The sequence below is a fragment of the Schistocerca gregaria genome, chromosome 9 (genome assembly GCF_023897955.1).
Source record: "Schistocerca gregaria isolate iqSchGreg1 chromosome 9, iqSchGreg1.2, whole genome shotgun sequence".
In the NCBI taxonomy this organism is placed as follows: domain Eukaryota; kingdom Metazoa; phylum Arthropoda; class Insecta; order Orthoptera; family Acrididae; genus Schistocerca; species Schistocerca gregaria.
The window spans coordinates 244,916,476-244,934,951 of NC_064928.1; the positions used below are offsets into that span (position 1 = coordinate 244,916,476).

The 18,476-nt window shown below is 45.2% G+C and overlaps 1 protein-coding gene across 1 annotated transcript in view; it reads left to right on the plus strand.

Moving 5' to 3' along the window:
• The window catches only part of LOC126291662 (uncharacterized), a 38,480-nt gene extending 24,587 nt beyond the window's left edge, over positions 1-13,893 (plus strand). Inside the window, exons 2-3 of the mRNA XM_049985239.1 lie at positions 8,443-9,126; positions 12,886-13,893. Of these exons, the coding sequence (XP_049841196.1) occupies positions 8,460-9,126; positions 12,886-13,424 (1,206 nt within the window). The 5' untranslated portion in view covers positions 8,443-8,459 and the 3' untranslated portion in view covers positions 13,425-13,893. The remainder of the gene's footprint in view (positions 1-8,442; positions 9,127-12,885) is intronic.
• The last annotated feature ends 4,583 nt before the right edge of the window (positions 13,894-18,476 follow it).

Here is an 18,476-nt window from a genome sequence, read left to right on the forward strand (position 1 = left end):
TTATGCGACTTGATAAATTAATATGAGCAGTTATTTGATACTTGCACCAAAAACGTCGTTTTTTCTGATCCTCAAAATATGTAGAAAGTTCTACCTTATGCTTCTTACTGAAAACACATTGACATTTTCCGCTGGTCTTTGTCAGTTGTTGACAGGGGATTGTAATTTTTCTCGTTTACGAGTCTTGGTATAGCGATATGAACATTGAGAAATGCCGGTAGTATGACGTGCAGCAGTGCGTCGGCGGGGCTGTCGTCTGTACTCCGGTGACTCGTGTCAAAAGGTTGCCGACGTCATTCTGGCCGCACGACGAAAATTAGGGCTTTAATGTGGAATGATACTTGGAGCTAGATGTATGGATCCTTACATTTCGGAAATCGTTAGGTAGTAGTGCGCCGAGAATTCCAAATTTCTGCACTCTCTCTCTCTCACCACGGGCAACGCAGTGGCTGACGGCCTTCACTTAACGACCGACAACAGCGGCGAAAGCGTAGCGTTGTCAGTGCTAACAGAGAAGCAAAACTGCGTGAAATAACAGCAGAAATCAATTTGAGACGAACGACGAAATTATCCCTTTGGACAGTGCGGCGAAATTTGGCGTTAATGGGCTGTGGCAGCAGACGGCCGACGCGAGTGTCTTTGGGACGATACAGCCTGTAGAGTCTACCCCGGGCTCGTCACCATGTCAGTTCCACCTCAGACCACTGGAAAACCGTGACCTGGTCAGATGAGTCTCGATTTCAGTTGGTAACAGCTGATGCACCCGTGGCCTAGGGATGGGTCTTTGGTTAGTAACCAAAACTTCCTCGGCCCTAGTCCGTAAACGCGCTACCACGTAAATTTTGAATAAAACTCATCAGTTATGGGGGCTGAAAACTTCACCATCAGTCAGCCAACGGCCTTCTCAAAGAGGGTTAAGGAGTGAAGAGGTTTACGGCACTCTTGCCCTTGGGGTGGGAGACCGCCTTTAAAGGCTGTTAAATCAGCATGATGAACGGCATGAGGATGCAGAACAATTGGAAACCACTGCATTAATGACACGTAAAATATATCCACAGGATATGTTACGTGCAATTGAGAAAGTGTCACGATCTTATCATTGGCAAAAGATTCCGACCTTGTCCCCAGTTCGGATCTCTGGGAGGAGACTGCCAAGAGACAGGTGACCATGAGAAAAAAATGGAATGACCAACGAAGGGGTAACGTTCTATGAGTCGGGGCGTGGAACGTCAGAAATTTGGACTCCTTAGAGAGACTTGAAAATCTGATAAGGGCAATGCTAAGAATCACAGTGGAGATCAGTGAAGTGAAATGGAAAGAAGGCAAGTATTTCTGGTGAGATGACTATAGGTTAACCTAAACAGCAGAAAGTGGTGTAATGGGAGTAGGAGTCGTCATGAGTACGAAGGTAGGACAGTGTGTTACTGTGAACAGTTAAATGATTGGGTGGTTCTTATCAGAATTGACAGAAAACCCATACTGATAACGATGGTTCAGGTAGACACGCCAACGTCGCAAGCCGAAGCCGAAGATGAAGAGACAAAGCATATTGTGACTATAGTGGACGGGTAATTCCGCAAGTAAAAAGGTGAAAATCTAATAGTCGTCGGAGATTGGAATGCAGTTCTAGGAGAAGGAATAGAAAAATGGTTTAAGGGGAATATGGGCTCTCTACTACGAACGAGAGGGGAGGAGGACTGACTTTGGCAGCAAATTCCAGCTAGTAATACCGAATGTTCTGTTCAAGAATTAGAAGAGCAGGTGGCATACTTGAAAAAGGCCTCGGGGATATGGGTAGAATCCCGTTAGATTGAATCATGGTCATGCAAAGATGCCGAAATAAGGTACTGGATTGTAAGGTGTACACAGGAGCAGATATAAACTCAGATAAAAATTTATTAGTGATAAAGAATAGGCTGACGTTTAAGAGACTGGTTAGGAAGAATCAATGGGGAAGATCAGGGATACGGAAGTACTAAGGAAAAATAAAAAGGAGTTGATGTACTGAGGCTATAGGTACTGCGATTACGAGTACCTCAGTAGGCAATTTAGCTAAAGAGGAATGCGCACCTCTAAAAAGGACAATCACAGAAGTTGGAAAGATAAACATAGTAACAAAGAAGGTAACTAATAAGAAACAGTGGGTAACGGAAGAAATAGTTCAGTTGATCGATGAAGGAAAGAAGGAAATAAATTTTCAGCGAAATTCATAAATACAGAAATAAGAGCCACTTAGGAATGAAATAAATTGAAAGTGCAGGGAAGCTAAGGCTAATAGACTGAATGGAAAAATATAAAGAAACGGAAAAAGAAATGATTGTCGGGATTGACTCAGCATATAGAAAAGTCAAAATAACCTTACGTGAAATTAAAAGCAAGCGCGATAACATTAACAGTGCGAGCGGGATTCCAGTGTTAAATGCTGGAGAGAGACCGGATAGGCGGTAAGAGTACACTGAAGGTCCCTATGAAGGGGAAGACTTGTCTGAAAAGATAGGAGTCAATATAGAATAGATAGGGGATGCCGGATTAGAATCAGAATTTAAGAGCTTTATAATTCTTAAGATCGAATAAGTCATAAGGGATTGATAACATTCCATCAGAATTTCTAAAATCACTGTGCCAAATAACAAAAGGATTGTTCACTTTATTGTGCAGAACATGAGTTTGGCGATATACACTCTGACTTCCGGCAACCATCACATACACTTTTGAAGACTGCAAGTACACAATCAGCCTTAACAACTCATGCAGCCAAGTTGCTGATGGAGTAATATACAGAAGAATGGAAAAGAAATTTAAGGATATGTTGGTTGACGATCACTTTGTGTTAAGGAAAGGTAAATGAAACCTGGTAGTCAAGGGAAGGCAGGATTCTGTTACGATTGTGGACGGGGCCTTAATCTGTTACTATGTCTTGCCTGTTAGTTGCACACAATTTATTTTAAACCAGTCACTCCAGACTCTACAATAAATAAAAATACCACACGTTATTAATGAAGGAATAAACAACTGTGTAAATGTTTTCAGTGAGTTACAAATCAGCAAATCACCATTAAATACAGATGCAGCAGATAATGTTTTAAAAGCATGCCACTATGATCTGGGCAGAAGGCCTTACACGCCAGGAATGGCAATAAATTAAGAATTCTATAAGAACTCGTTGCAACTTACAACTTACAGGTATTGAAATATTAAAGATAAGGCGCCAGGAATGGCAGTAAATAAGGTTTTAAGGCTTACTGCTAAAATACAAATACCAGATTAGAATTTCAAGCAAATGACCACATTCACAGCTGAAGGTATTACAACCCAGGAACGGCAATAATATAAAAAATTCAGAAACCTGCTGTAAAAAGGCAAAATAATAGCAAAGGTTAATTAAAAACAAGCAACTGATCACCAAACGGGTGAAATAAGATGACGGTAAACTTTGTAACTACACTGCTAGATTTATTCCAGAAGGCGACCAGATCTATTGACTAGACATATACAGAGTGGTTGGTTGATGGTGACCGGGCCAAATATCTCACGAAATAATCGTCAAACGAAAAAAACGACAAAGAACGAAACTTGTTAGCTTGAAGGGGAAATCAGATAACGCTATGGTTGGCCCGAAAGATGGCGCTGCCATAGGTCAAACGGATATCAACTGCTATTTTTTTAAAAAAAATAGGAAACCCCATTTTGTATTGCATATTCGTGTAGTGCGTAAAGAAATATGAATGTTTTAGTTGGACCACTTTCTTCCCTTTTTGATAGACGGCGCTATAATAGTCACAAAAGTATAAGTACGTAGTATCACGTAACATTCCGCCAGTGCGGACGGTATTTGCTTTGTGATACATTACCCATGTTAAAATGGACCCTTTACCAATTGCTAGGCAGAAATGCTAACCATTAGATCACCGCAGTACGACGGTCTTTATTGCTGCTCGAGCTACCTAATCTGAGTGCCCTCCCTAAAATAAATTCATTTTTCCCTTACATATTGTCACTATTGCCAGGGATCTTAGATATTGGCAAATTTGTGTTGAGGAGGGGACTCAGCTTAGGTACTTGGTGCAGCAATGTTTAACCTCGCACTGCGGTGGTGTATTGGTTAGCAAGCAAGAAGACCTGGGTTCGAGTCCAGGTCGCAGCAAAAATTTTAATTAATTTCGTCTGCTTCTATCATTAAATAGCTGGATTTACTAACACATATTCAGTCCTAATTAATTTCTTTATACGAGGGCAATGCAAAAGTAATAGCAAACTATCAATATTAAATGCAGTCAGCACGTCAGGTATTGGAAACTCCTTCAAAGTGAACACTGGTGCTTTAAGTTCCGGCATAAGCAGACTGATGGAACACAAGCTGAATAGGAAAGGCAGTCGAAAGAAAACGGCCGCGTCCCTAGGTGTGTGCACTGTAGAGGTACAGCGAGCAGTAATACGATTTTTGTGGTCGGAGGCCGTAAAACTTCGACAAATTGATAGCAAGATGTTGCAAAGGTACGGAGATAACTGCATTAGTGAGATGAGAGGAGTAGATATCTTTAAAAGTGGATGCACGCCAGTCACAGATAACCGACTCAGCCATTTCTGACGAGAATGTGGGACGTGCTGTCACAAGAGCCGGCGTGTTTCTGTAGAAGCTTTAGCCAGAGAACTGAATATCTTACCGTTATTAGTAAGGTCCCCTAGTGCAGTCTCCTGTGCGCGCCATGTGTGCCTAGGATGCGCACTGGTGAACATAAGAGGATGCGTGATCAGGCTGCAACGTCATTTCCGGCGCAATGTAACGCTGAAGGACGCAAGTCTCTGACCCATATCGACACAGGAGACGAAACCTGAGTTTCGCCCTCTGCCGCAAACGTCCTTTCCACCTGCGCTATGAGTGGGCCGATTTTGGTGCACTATCAGCAAAGGAGTGAAACAGCGAACAGTGCCCAGTACAGAGCCATGTTCGCGATTCAGCTAAAGCCAGCAACACGGAGCCGTCGCAGAGGACTTTTATCTAGAAGCTTTCTTCTCGTTGACAAGGCGCGCCTGCACTCCGGCGCTGCATCTCTTGCCGACGTTCTGAGACTGAGATTTCAGGCCGCCTTCGGACTGCCACATGGTTGCCTGAACGACTCTCTCAGATACGATGATACGGAAGTGATGATGAGGTAAAAGAAGTGGGGCATTCCTGGTTGCCGACGCAACCGAAAATTTTAATTCCACCGGAACAGAAAAGTTGGTGCAACGGAATGAGAAGTACATCGAGAAAATTACGTTGAAAAATTGCATCTTATATGTACCTGTAAGTGAAATACATGCTTCGCAAGAAAATAGTTCGCTGTTACTTTTTGAATCACTCTCATATAACTAACAAAAGCCAACTAGACTAATTCTTAGCTCCTGCCATTAACTACCAACTCGCGCAGCTCCATCCTGACCGTGAAATTCAAATGAATTACTGCTAGCCTTGCCCGACACTGCTGAAAATACGCGTGAAGCAGGTTAAACAACATTCCACGAGAGACTCTGAATCATAAGACGTAGATTGAAATTGTTAATGTCAATCACATTTTAAAATCATTTAATCAATATTAGCGATAAATAGTTGCTCCTCTTGGCAGCTTACACACTTCTCTAGAAGCTTACAGCTCAGTCTGCAACCTTGGACGCCTGCGGCCGTACTCGGTTACAGCCACCACCCATCTCTAACAACACAAAACTTTCTTGGCGCGTTTTCTTGGCAACTCTCGATCATACTGTGAGCGATAAAAGGACTAAAGCTCACTATCGTCCCTGATAACAGTTGCCAACAGGTGACTTTAGAATCACGAACACACTTGGCAGTGGTCACCACCTCGCTACTCTGTGAGCAACAGTGGAGCTCTTGTCTCACAAGCTTTGACCGGTCAGCGTCGAGGGAAAATGGTGGTGCCATTAAGTGCCTGCTCGAAACAGCCAATCAGCAGTGGAGAGATGGAGACTGCACGTGGTCTGTCACGCCTTACATCGCAACCGAGATCAAATAATGACAGAATGTGCTACACACGACGAAAATCTGTACTTTTTAGGATTCCAGCAGTCGGCTCAAGTGCTCATGGATTCACTGAAAGACGTTTCTGTATCAACATGGCCTTCGAAAATATGCTTTGTGTCATCCTGTTTGAAAGTGATTTTTTGGTTATGCATAAACTGCTTAGCAGCTGATTAGCATGACGAAAAATACGAATTACTACCATCGCCCACTAAACCAGAACTAATTTCTTATCTGGTCCTGCTTCGGGCAAGGTATGGCATCGAAAATAAGGACCCTACTTTGTTGTACCTCATCTAGCGGTGTTAGTGATATGTTATCACTATATTAATTTTACATTAAACCTTCAGTGCGTCCCAGCCTCTCGTTTAATAGAAGCTATTTAGGTTGGAGTAGTGGTTCTGAAAATACGTGTACATGTTCAGTGTGGAGTCCTTCTGAATGGGTTAACAGTAGAGTTGGAATATTTATTTTGGCACAGCCTCAGAGACGTAAAATTATTGAGCCTATATTTCCAGGCACGAAACAGCCATTTCTATAAGCTACTTTTTTAATAGCATTAAATTAGAATTGGACTACAATAAGTTGGCTGCAAATAGACGGCTTCGTCCATGCTGAAATGTTTCCGAAAGCACGATTACATTACGCTCCAGAGGAATTTATAGGGGAACTACAAGAATTGCTTCTTGTTCTTCATTAATTTATTTCTAAGCCTTTTACGTGTGGTAGGATAGATAAACTGCTCTAACAAAAACCTTAATTCTTTTCCCGTGTCTGGTACGATGCCTTTGTGTAAATTGTCACACATTAATGCACAACTTCTGTCATAAAGTCCGCTTCTGGATTATTTTGGATATTGTCATTCACATTGTGCTTCCTCCATCACATTCGTCATTAAACGTTCGGGTAAGGCCTCCTTATATGGCTATCAGTTCTTTTTTTCTACTGCCTGGCGTAATGTAACTGGAGTACATAAAGAATTTAGATATTTACTCTTGTGTAAGCTTTCACATTGTTATGAAGTTTTCTAGAATGCAAAAGTTGCCACCGCAAATTCGATGTTCTGTTGTCAGAACACATTTCTGTAGTAATTTCTTCAGAGTGACTTACTGAAGTTGTATGTGATTGCTTATGGGAGTCCTGCAACTTGTAGTGGATTATACTGTAATAGACTTCATCAATGTGTGTTTGAGAACGCCATCTGCAAGAAAAATACAAATTACGAGTTACTCTTTATCACTTCCATATTACATGAGTTGACCGCATGTAACTGCACTACTTATAAGTTGCCGATTGCATGCTGAACGAATTTGGTGCGTAATTTCACGCTGAAGCTCAACAGATTTCTTAAACTGAACTGATTTTTTTCTAGTTTTAGGTAATAACTTCCCAGAACGTTGAAATTTTTGCTCTCTACATGGATTGCACTAATGAAAAATAATGAAAACATATCCTTACTTTCAGTACTCTGTTGGCATTGGAAGGGTTCCTGTTTGGCATAACTGATGTTTCTGAAAGCTTACTCCTCCTCATCGAATGCAGCAAGTGCAAGGGTAACTTTCACTCATCCCACCTGCAATAGTGTACAAGTGAGTGAGGTCATTCGCCCCTTACTCCAGTGCTTGTGAGTCAAAAATAATACTCTGGGGAGGGACAGGCATGTGCTAACTGTGGTAACGAAGCACAGCAATCTGCAACTAAGGGCTCCATGTTGTCAAATAATTCATTGATAAACACTCGTACAAATGGCCCATTTCCTTCAGTTTTCAACTCTCTTAAGAGCGACACGTTGGCAGCGGGACCTGACATTCAGCCGCCACTTTCAAAATAGATTTCACTGCAGACTGTGCAGGCTTCACACATCCTCCGTCTTTTTTTTATTTTTTTTTTCCTTGACCGCTGTGTGTCAGGCCTTTGTTACTGCCTGCAACAAAAGCCATGCTACTGTGTCTGGTGCGGCCCTGCCGAAGCGGCCTGAAAGCACTCCCACTTTGCCCGTCACTATCAGCTCTGCCTGTGAATATCTGTGCACTAACACTGAAGCGTGCCACAAATAGCTTCTAGATTCCGTAACTGTGTCCACTTACATCTACCACTGAAATAACACAATGATTAAAGTAAAACAGTACAAAAGTGGCAACAAAGGTTTTATCAGCTTTAAGGCAGAGAACCAATGAAACGAGTATGTGTTAACGCGAATGTACAATATGAAGTGAGGGGTCTCGGGCACCCTGTAAGAGGTTGAAAGATTCACACAGGGTAGACAAGCATGGAGAGATTCTACAGACTGATCAGCAATACAGCTTAGCTTTAATGTATTATTGCTTGACAATCAGGCACATACTTTAAATTAAACAGATATCCTTAAAACCTGTATTGAAGCTTTCTTACTCTTATGAATAGCCGGTAAATTTGTGTGTTGACAGAGGCAGAATCAACAGAGATGGCTGGGATGGGCGACTTATCGTGCGAGATGCTACTCTCCATCTTTTCCTTCCTGCCCGTCCCAGACTTGGTACGGTGCGCTGCTGTGTCCGAGCAGTGGCACGGAGTTGTGACGGGCTTCACACACCTGTGGAAGGGCAAGACGTACACCACCAACAGAAGACCGAGCGAGTCTGCAGAGACCCGTGCCGTCCTGCGCGTCCTGCCGCCGCTGCAGCACCTCATCATCGAGCTGGCTGACGAGTTTGCAATCGAGTTTGCCTACCCACACATGACGCTGTCAGTGACTGACACGGGAGGCATAGAGGAATTCCCGAAACTGACGTGTGACTTTTTGCTGGCGAGAGGAGACATCGTGAGTAACATCCTGTCCTCTCGGTCGGCTGTAGACTTAGCGGCACTACGAAAGCTGCAGATCCTGAGGGTGCCGCCAGGCAACGTAGCGGACCCTCCTGTCTACAGAGTGGAAGACGTGGTCAGGTCTGCTCTGCAGCAGTGCCCGAATCTCAGAGGGCTGTTCATCTGCGAAGACCGCCTGTCGGCGGACTGCCTCGACACAGTGGAGGGATTCGCCCGGTTGCAGACTCTTGAAATTGTCTGCCCTGGACTGGATAAACTGGCGTTCTTGCGGCACTGTTCAGATTCGCTGGAGTTGCTGCGTCTCTGTAAGTTGTATTTTTGGGTTCGTGTATGTGTTTTTGCGTTTTTTTAATTCGTGTTTGTGTTTTTTAATTCGTGTTTGTGTTTTTTAATTCGTGTTTGTGTTTTTTAATTCGTGTTTGTGTTTTTTAATTCGTGTTTGTGTTTTTTAATTCGTGTTTGCGTTTTTTAATTCGTGTTTGTGTTTTTTAATTCGTGTTTGCGTTTTTTGAATTCGTGTTTGCGTTTTTTGAATTCGTGTTTGTGTTTTTTGAATTCGTGTTAGTGTATGTGCATGCACGATTGTGTGTTTGCGCGCGCGCAATTTAAACAAAAATTAATCAGTTACAAACAAATGCCAATCTTCTTGTGTCTAATCATGCCACATGTGTTGCAAATCTACGTTCTCAGTTACCGATTTTTCATAAAAATAAAGTTCTAATGCTTTCGAATTTAACCCAATTTTACTAAAAATTTATGAAATTTATTGACAATTGTAGAAACTTTCTGCCACAGTCGCATAAGATAAGATTTTACTTGTTGCTGACACATGAAAATTTGTTATAGCGGCGGACTCAATTTCCTGCTTGTCATGAGTGAGAAATCCTGATTTGAGTCGTGTCTGGCACAAATTTAAATGTCACCAATATCTCAGTATTTAACGTCAGAAACATTCCAAAACCATCAATAAATTTCATAAATTATGTACAGCTGCATGTTCGTAATGAATTTCTTCCTTCAGGAATTACCAAAAATAACCCTTTAACAGTCTTCATAAAACACAAATTATTACGAATTTACTAGGGGCGTCCAATAAGTAATTCGGGTGGAAAAAATGAGTTTCAACCGCTAGAGTTTTATAGAGTTCCGATCCATTACAGGAACTAATTGAGTACTTGACTTCAGTGATGTCCAGACTGAAGTTCTGTGGTTAACATCAACCGAATAATACATACTGATTCTTGAATCTTGTCTATGTCCCTATCAGAGCTGTATACAAGGAATAACGTTCACTCACAGCTGGGTAAGGTGTGAGTCGGCGACTATCACTGTGGAACACTAGAGCACAGTGCGACATAGTGAGGAGCAGTGCGAACTGAGTCCTGATGCGACGCACTGAGGTACTGAGATTGAGAGATGGACAGCTCGGTCGCCAGCGGCGGCATATATGCACGCTGGACAGGGGATGTTATCAGTGCGTAGACTAGGAGGCGTGTCCTACACTTATCTTGCCATAGGCGCGCCTGGTTCAGAGCCTGCTATACAATGATTCCTAGTGCCAACTGGTGTGACGGCGAAGTCGTACACCAGCACACTAGCAGATTCTCAGGCCTTCGCAGAATGTCTATGGAGACATGGCAGTGAACAGAAACTGTGGTGAGTAGTTGGAGGCGCTCGTCGTCGCCACAAGATCTGGCAAACCGGATCAGTACCGTGCGTGCTGACTGGCTGCGCACAGATCTGTCTTGTGAATTGTTGGAACATCGTCGTCACGCCCGTCCACACAAAGATGCAGACGAACTCCTTCACAATGACAATGCAAGGCATCAGATGAGTCGGCACATCCGACAGGCGCTCACAAAACTCCACTGGACTGTTCTTCATCCATCATATAGCCAAGACATCGCACCTTCCAGCTTCCATCTTTGACCCAGTGAGGGATTCACTTTATGGGTAGCTTTCAGGAATGATGCGGAAGTCATTGACGCCGCAAGACCTAGGCTCTGATTACGATCATTAGTCACCAGACACCACATCTATGTTTGCAACGTGTGCAACATCTTACTAAAACCAAGAGGACATGCATTTTTTTCATGAAACTGATTACATACGTGTGTTAAATGGCATATACACTCGAGCAGCAAAGAAAGTGGTAGAGACATGAGTATTCAAATACAGAAATACGTAAAATGGCAGAACACGGCGCTGCGGTTGGCATAGCCTATAAAAGGCAATAATTGTCCGTCGAAGTTGTTAGATCGGTTACTGCTGCTACAATAACACATTATCAAGATCTAAATTAGTTTGAACATGGTGTTAGTCGGAGCGTGAGATATGATACACAGCATCTCAGAGGTAGTTATGAACTGGGAGATTTTCCTGTGTGGCCATTTCACGAGTGTACTGTGAATATCAGGAACCTAGTAAAACATCAAATTTCTGACACCAGTGCTGGCGGAAGAAAATCCTGCAAGAACGTGAGCAACGACGGTTGAAGACAATCGTTCAATATGACAGAAGTGCAACCCTTCCGGAAATTGATGCAGATTTCAATGTTGGGCCGTCAACAAGTGTCAGCTTGTGAACCATTCAATGAAACATCATCGATATGGGCTTTCGGAGCTGAAGGTCCACTCGTGTACCCTTAATGACTGCATGACAAAGCTTTATGCCTCCCCTGGGCATGTCAACACTGACAATGAACTGTTGAGTGGAAACATTTTGCCTGGTCGGACGAGTCTTGTTTGAAATGGTATCAAGAGGATGGATATGTGTTGCTACGGAGACAACCTCCTGAATCCATGAAACCCACATGTTAGCAGGGGACTGTCCAAACAGGTGGGTGCTCTGTAATGGTGTGGGACGTCTACAGTTGGAGTGATATGGGACCCCTGACACGTCTAGATACATCCCCTGCATCCATTTGTGTCCATTGTGCATTGCAACCACGTTGATAAACTCCAACAGGAAAATGCGATACCGGACAGTCCAGAATTGCTACAGAGTGGCTACAGGAACACTCTTCTGAGTTTAAACACTTCTGCAGACCACTAAACTCCCTCAATATGAACATTATTGAGCATTTTTGTACTTTCAACATTGCAGTCCAGTCAGCAATCATGATAATTTAGTATATAAGAAACTATCAGCCTCGATTACGGTAATGAAACTAACCTTTACCTAGGTTTCAGCCCAAATACTTGAACCTTCTTCAGAAGATATGCCTGAACCTATAATTTGCCTAAGAGAGCATGGTGTAGAAAGCCAATTTTAAAAATGCGGTGACTACGCCTATTCAGGCTGTTTTAGTTTCAATTCTAGACCACGCCCTCTTAGAGAAATTACAGGTTCAGGCATATCTTCTGAAGAAGGCTCACTTATGTTGGCTGAAACCTAGGTAAAGGTTGGTTTCATTACCGTACTGGTGGCTGATAGTTTTTTAAATATTATTGAGCGTATCTGGGCTGCCTTGCAAAGTACTGTTCAGAAGAGAACTGAACCCGCTCGTACTCTTACTGATCTATGGACAGCCCTGTAGGATTTGTGGTGTCAGTTCCCTCCAGCACTGCTTCAGACCTTAGCAGAGCCCACGCTGCAGCACTTCTGCCTGCTCATGGTGGCCCTACACGATATTACGCGGGGGTACCAGTTTCTTTCGGTCTTCAGTGTATTTGATGGCTTCCGTATTTAAATGATGTAAATGTTGGAATTGATCGAAAAAATGAAAGGGGAAGAAATGACCATAAGATGATTCATACCAGTGACAGAGTCAAAGCAAGACATAAAATGATCTTACTTTTTTTGAACTGAAATTCCTCAAAACAGTTTCTTCAAGAATTGGAGAGTTGCAGTGAACGGTTCCGACAGGCGGGTGGGGAGGGGTTGTTAATTGCGAATATTCGATTGCAGGATGGTGTTCTTGTCAGCAAAGAGTTTTTGAAGCAGCTCGTGTTGATATAAATTGGAACTAGTTAGTGCAGTATCTCGAAGATAGTGGTAAAATGAGTATTACTGAGTACTGTGAGCAGACGACAGCCGACTAGCGGTCGCCTCTCGACCTGCAGGTTGCACCGGTTTGCCGCCACAGGAGTACACGGAGCTGCGGCGGCTGGGGAACCTGCGGAGGCTGGGGCTGCACGAGTGCCAGGTGACGGATGGCGAGCTGCGGCTGGTCCTGGAGGCCCTCGGGTCGCTGGAGGCGCTCCAGCTGGACCGCTGCGGCCTGGTCCGCGACCTGTCGCTGCTGTGGCGCTCCAACAGCCTGCGCCAGCTGCGCCTGACGCTGCCGCCCGTGGCGGGCGCCCCTCTGGAGCTGAGGGACCCACGCCTGCAGGGGCTGCAGCGGAACCCGCGCATGCGCGTGTCGGTGGACGCCGACCCGGTGACGCTGCGCCTGCGCAACGTCAACGTGAACGCGGACGGGATGCCGAGCGCGCTGCCGCTGCTGCACGCCCTGGGCGTCGACGCCGGCAGCCTGGACCAGGTGGCCACCCTGCGGCGCTGCCCGCAGCTGCGCCACCTCTGCCTCAACTTCCTGGTCGGTGCCGACGAGCCCCAGCAGTCGGCCGTGTGGGTCCATATAAAGTTGACGAGTTCTCCGTAAAGATGACGGACAAAATAAAAGGGAAAAGAATTGAAGCCTGACACTCTCCGCTTGGGATAAGAGCTGACTTGGCAGCTGCTAGCAGCTCTGAGACTGCTACGAGAAAAAATAAAGGTAGGTAAACGTCTCGAGCCCAGATGCAAAATGAAAAGACCCCACAGCAGAGCACTGTGGCATATCACTAGACGATCCAAAACAGAAACACATTCACCTTCAGGTCTAATACCTTTTTGAGGTACAATAATAATTACAAATTTATCAGCAATTCAATGGAACCGGTTATTATTTGCGGATCGGCTGCAAAAACATTTACTCTGAGGGTTTTTGACTACCCCTCATTGACATTACACTGAAAAAGAAACGAAGTAGTCAGTTCCACAAGGACGTGTACACCATAATTTGAAATGTAACATCTGCAGCGACATCTCTGGGAGTCGTCTCGAATCTGTAATCCGTGCTGTTTTCCACAGTGAATAAAGTGTCAGTGTTGAATGTTTCATTTTTGTCGGTTGTATATTTGCGTATTTGCACTTGTATACAGCTAATTTAAACACTGAAAAAATATGCAGTATTTATCAAAAAGCCTTATGAGGTCCCCCCGCTGGAAGATAGTCCCTTGGTGGACTCTGTAAATTGCTGCAGCCACAAAAGACGGCCACCATGCTCTTCAACACTTCAAGCAGTATCCTTCTACTGTTCTTTTTCTGGTCTTTAAACGACTCTGTGGCAGGGGCTCACTACCAAATCAAATTTCAGAAACGGATTTGCTGGGAACGATATGTAGCTGCTATAGGACGCCCCCCCCCCCCCCCCCCTCTTCACAAGTCTGGGCGCAACTCAGAATTTTTGGCCACTGTCCTCCCACTGGGGTTGCAGGAATTTGAGCATGGTGTTGTCCTTACCAATCCGGACTTTGTGGCAGAAAATTTCGCTCAAAACTTTGCTCAGGCTTTAGCATCAGCTCAGCACCTGCCCACGTTCCTTCTCCTGAAAGAGAGCTCAGAACGACTGCCTTTGTCTCTTGTTCGTCTGTTTGGAGCCATATAATGCCCCATTCAGCTAGTGGGAATTTGCCAGCGCCCTCGGCCTTTGTCCTGACACGGCCCCTGGACCAGATCATATTTACAACTAAATGCTTCAACACTTACCGGTGACTGGCCACCATTCTATGCTGACCCTCTTCAACCATCTGTGGAGTGACAGTCTTCCCTACCTAGTTGCAGGAAAGCGTTGCTGTTCTGGTGTTGAAGCCAGGGAAGCCACCTCTTCAGTTGGATAAGTACCATCCAATTAGCCTTCTTAACACCCTCTGCAGGCTCCTTGAATGCATTGTGAGTAGGCGGCTGTTTCGGATCCTTGAATCCCGCAACCTTTTGTTATCGACTCAGTGGTTTCGCTGTGGCATCTCTACAGTGGATAACTTGGTCCACCTAGAGCTTTTGCCCATCGGCAACACCACCTTGCAGTCTTCTTTGATCTGCATAAAGTCTATGACACCATCTGACGCCACCACATCCTCACCACTCTTGACGAATTGGCCTGTGTGTTGCTCTGCACGTTTTGATCTGAAACTTCCTTTCTTGTCGATCTTTTCCAGTCCAAGTTGGCTCCTCCTACAGCACTCCCCATTGGCAAGAAAATTGGGTTCCACAAGGTTCCATCCCTCTCTTCCTCATAGCCATTAATGGTCTGGTGCCAACTGTTGGGCCGACAGTGTCCCCTCTTCTATGGTGGTGATTTTTTTGTATCTACATCGCTTCCTCTGTAAGGGCGCTGCAGAACGACATCTACAGGGGCAATCTGCAAGGCACACTAATGGGCTCTCTCCCATGGCTTTCAGTTTTCAGCGACGAAGTCGTGTGTCACGCATTTCTGCCACTGCCGAACAATCCATCCCCATCTCGAACTGTTCCTCGATGGCCAGCCCCTCCAAATGGTGGATACCCATCACTTCTTCAGTCTGGTCTTCGATGCCTGGTTGACATGGCTCCCTCATCTTAGCCAGCTGAAGAGGACGTGCTTTTCCCATCTCAGTGTTCTTAGGTGTCTGTACAATATCACCTGGGGTGCTGACTGCTCTGTTCTCCTATTATTGTATCAAGAGTTGGTCCAGTCTCATTTGGACTATAAGTCCTGTCTATGGTTCTGCGTCACCTTCAAAGTTGCAGACACTAGACCCCATCCACCATTGTGGGGTCTGACTTGCGGCTGGTGCAGGGATTCCACCACTTCGAGTTTTGCGCCACCAACAGCTGGTATCTCATGTGCTCCGCATTCGCTGGACCCTATAGCACCGTTGTTACAGCCTCCTTTATCCAGATACGGAGATCGTCCTACCACAGCAGCAGCAGCAGCAACAGCCATGATATGAGCTTACCATGGCTGTCCGCATTCAGTCACTCTTTTCTGTGCTCCAGCAGTTAACTTTACCACCTCTTTTCTCTGCTCACGCACATACCTCTCCGTGGTGCATCTCTCGGCCACAGCTCTGTCTTGACCTCTCAATCGATTTAAAGGATTCTGCCCCTCCATTGCCTCTTAGCCACCAGTTCCATTGACTCCTCAGTTCTTTTCAGGGTTCAGAAGTGATCGGTACTGATGGCTCCATGGTTGCTGGTCACACTGGTTTTGCTTACACCTATGCCAGATGGCTGTAGTGTCTTTACTGCAGAATTGGTAGCAATCTTGCATGCACTGGACTATAGCCGCTCCTGCTCAGGCCTATCCTTCACTATCTGTAGTGATACATTGAGCAGTATGCATGCTATTGGCCAGTTCTTCCCTCACCACCCGTTCGTCATCGCTATCCAGGACTCCCTTTCTCTCCTTGCTCAATGTGGATGCTTGGTGGTTTTCATTTGGACCCCAGGCCATGTTGGGATTCCTGGCAATGAACTTGTTGATCGACAGGCTAAATTAGCTACTACTGGGCCATGTCTTGCTATTGGCATTCCGGAAATAGACCTTCGCTCGGCATTCTGTTGTCAGGTTTTGGGTCTTTGAGATGCAGAATGGCACACTCTTTGCTGAACAAGCTCTGGGCGATTAAGGATTCTACAACTATGTGGCAGTCCTCCTTCCGGGTCTCTTGTAAGGCCTCTGTCATCCTATGCTGGCTTCGCATCAGCCTTACTTCGCTGACTCAGTTACCTCCTCCGTCGTGAGGACCCTCCCTCTCTGTCGTTGTGGATCGATGTTGAATGTGGCTCACATCTTACTGCACTGCCCCATCTTAGCCACCCTGCAACGGACTTCTAGCATTCGAGAGACGCTACCCCTGGTGTTGTCTGACAATGCCTCAGCAGCGGATCTCGTTTTACATTTTATTCTTAATGGGAAATTTTATTGCTTTATGTAAGGGAGGGACCTTCCACCTTATCGGTGAGTAAAGGGACTGGCGGGGCCCACTTGCTACCCACTTCGCCCCGACTGGGTTGGTTTCAACTGGGTTTGGTGGTTCACCCCAACCCTCTGCCCTCCCACTCCTTTCCTTATGGGCTCTGTTATGCCTTGAGCGTCTCTCTTGTCTCCTGTGCTCCTTCCTTCATGAGCCTGTCACTAGTCACTTTCTTTTGCTCACCTATTCTTCTGCCCATTTCTTCCTTCCCTGTCAATAGTTTATTATTTTATGGACTTTGTGGACATCTTCCAGTGTGGGATTTTATTGGTTTTAATTAATCTAAGGTTGGAGGGACTGATGACGGCGTAGTTTGCTCCCTTCTTTACCCAACTAACTGGGAGGTGGAGATGCACGCTTTGCTGACTTGTTGACCAACTTTCGTGCACACGCAAGGGAGTACCTTTTGCACTGTGCGCTGTACACCTCTTCTCTCTGGACAAGTGCCATCCTCGGCAAACCATTTGAGCGTTCCTGGTTAACTACGGCTTACACTACCAGTTACAAATGAACGTGTGCACGACGAATTCTGTCCAAGGGCACAGAGCCACTCAGCTGTGCTCCAACAGGGCGCTGTATGTGACACAAAGCGCTTAGGTCGCTCCCAGGTTCCTAAACTTTAGGATGGTATTAGATAGTCCCATACCATTGTTTCGCAAACAAAATACGAGTTTTATGACTATCTGAGTAGATTTGCGACTCGATCTTCCTTACTGGTAGAACGCAACACAACATCCTTAATGCAACAAAATAGACAAACTAATTTCGGAGATCAACCCAGTGGAGTGTCGTAGGGCCACAAATGTATTCAGTTTACGTCAACGTCCTGGTGGATAACGTTGGAGGTTCCGTGACTTTCACTACGGATGATGCTTTTGCCTATGTTGTTGTTGTTGTTGTTGTTGTTGTTGTTGTTGTTGTGGTCGTCGTCGTCGTCGTCGTCTTCAGTCCTGGGCCTGGTTTGATGCAGCTCTCCATGCTACTCTATCCTGTGCAAGCTCCTTCATCTCCCAGTACCTACTGCAACCTACATCCTTCTCAATCTGCTTATCCATTTCCCTTTTTAAATTTTCTAACCTACCTGCCCGATTAAGGGATCTGACATCCCACGCTCTGATCTGTAGAACGCCAGTTTTCTTTCTCCTGATAACGACGTCCTCTTGAGTAGTCCCCGCCCGGAGATCCGAATGGGGGACTATTTTACCTCTGGAATATTTTACCCAAGAGTACGCCATCATTTAACCATACAGTAAAGCTGCACGCCCTCAGGAAAAATTACGGCTGTAGTTTCCCCTTGCTTTCACCCGTTCGCAGTACAAGCACAGCAAGGCCGTTTTGGTTAGTGTTACAAGGCCAGATCAGTCAATCATCCAGACTGTTGCCCCTGCAACTACTGAAAAGGCTGCTGCCCCTCTTCAGGAAGCACACGTTTGTCTAGCCTCTCAACACATACCCCTCCATTGTGGTTGCGCCTACGGTACGGCTATCTTTATCGTTGAGGCATGCAAGCCTCCCCACCAACGGCAAGGTCCATGGTTCTGTCTATAGTGAGATGAAAACGTCAAAAGGCCATAGCGAAATGTAGGACGACCTGCAGAGGATACAAGAAGGGTGTGTGGACTACTATTTGACCCTAAATGTAAAAAGTGGGATGT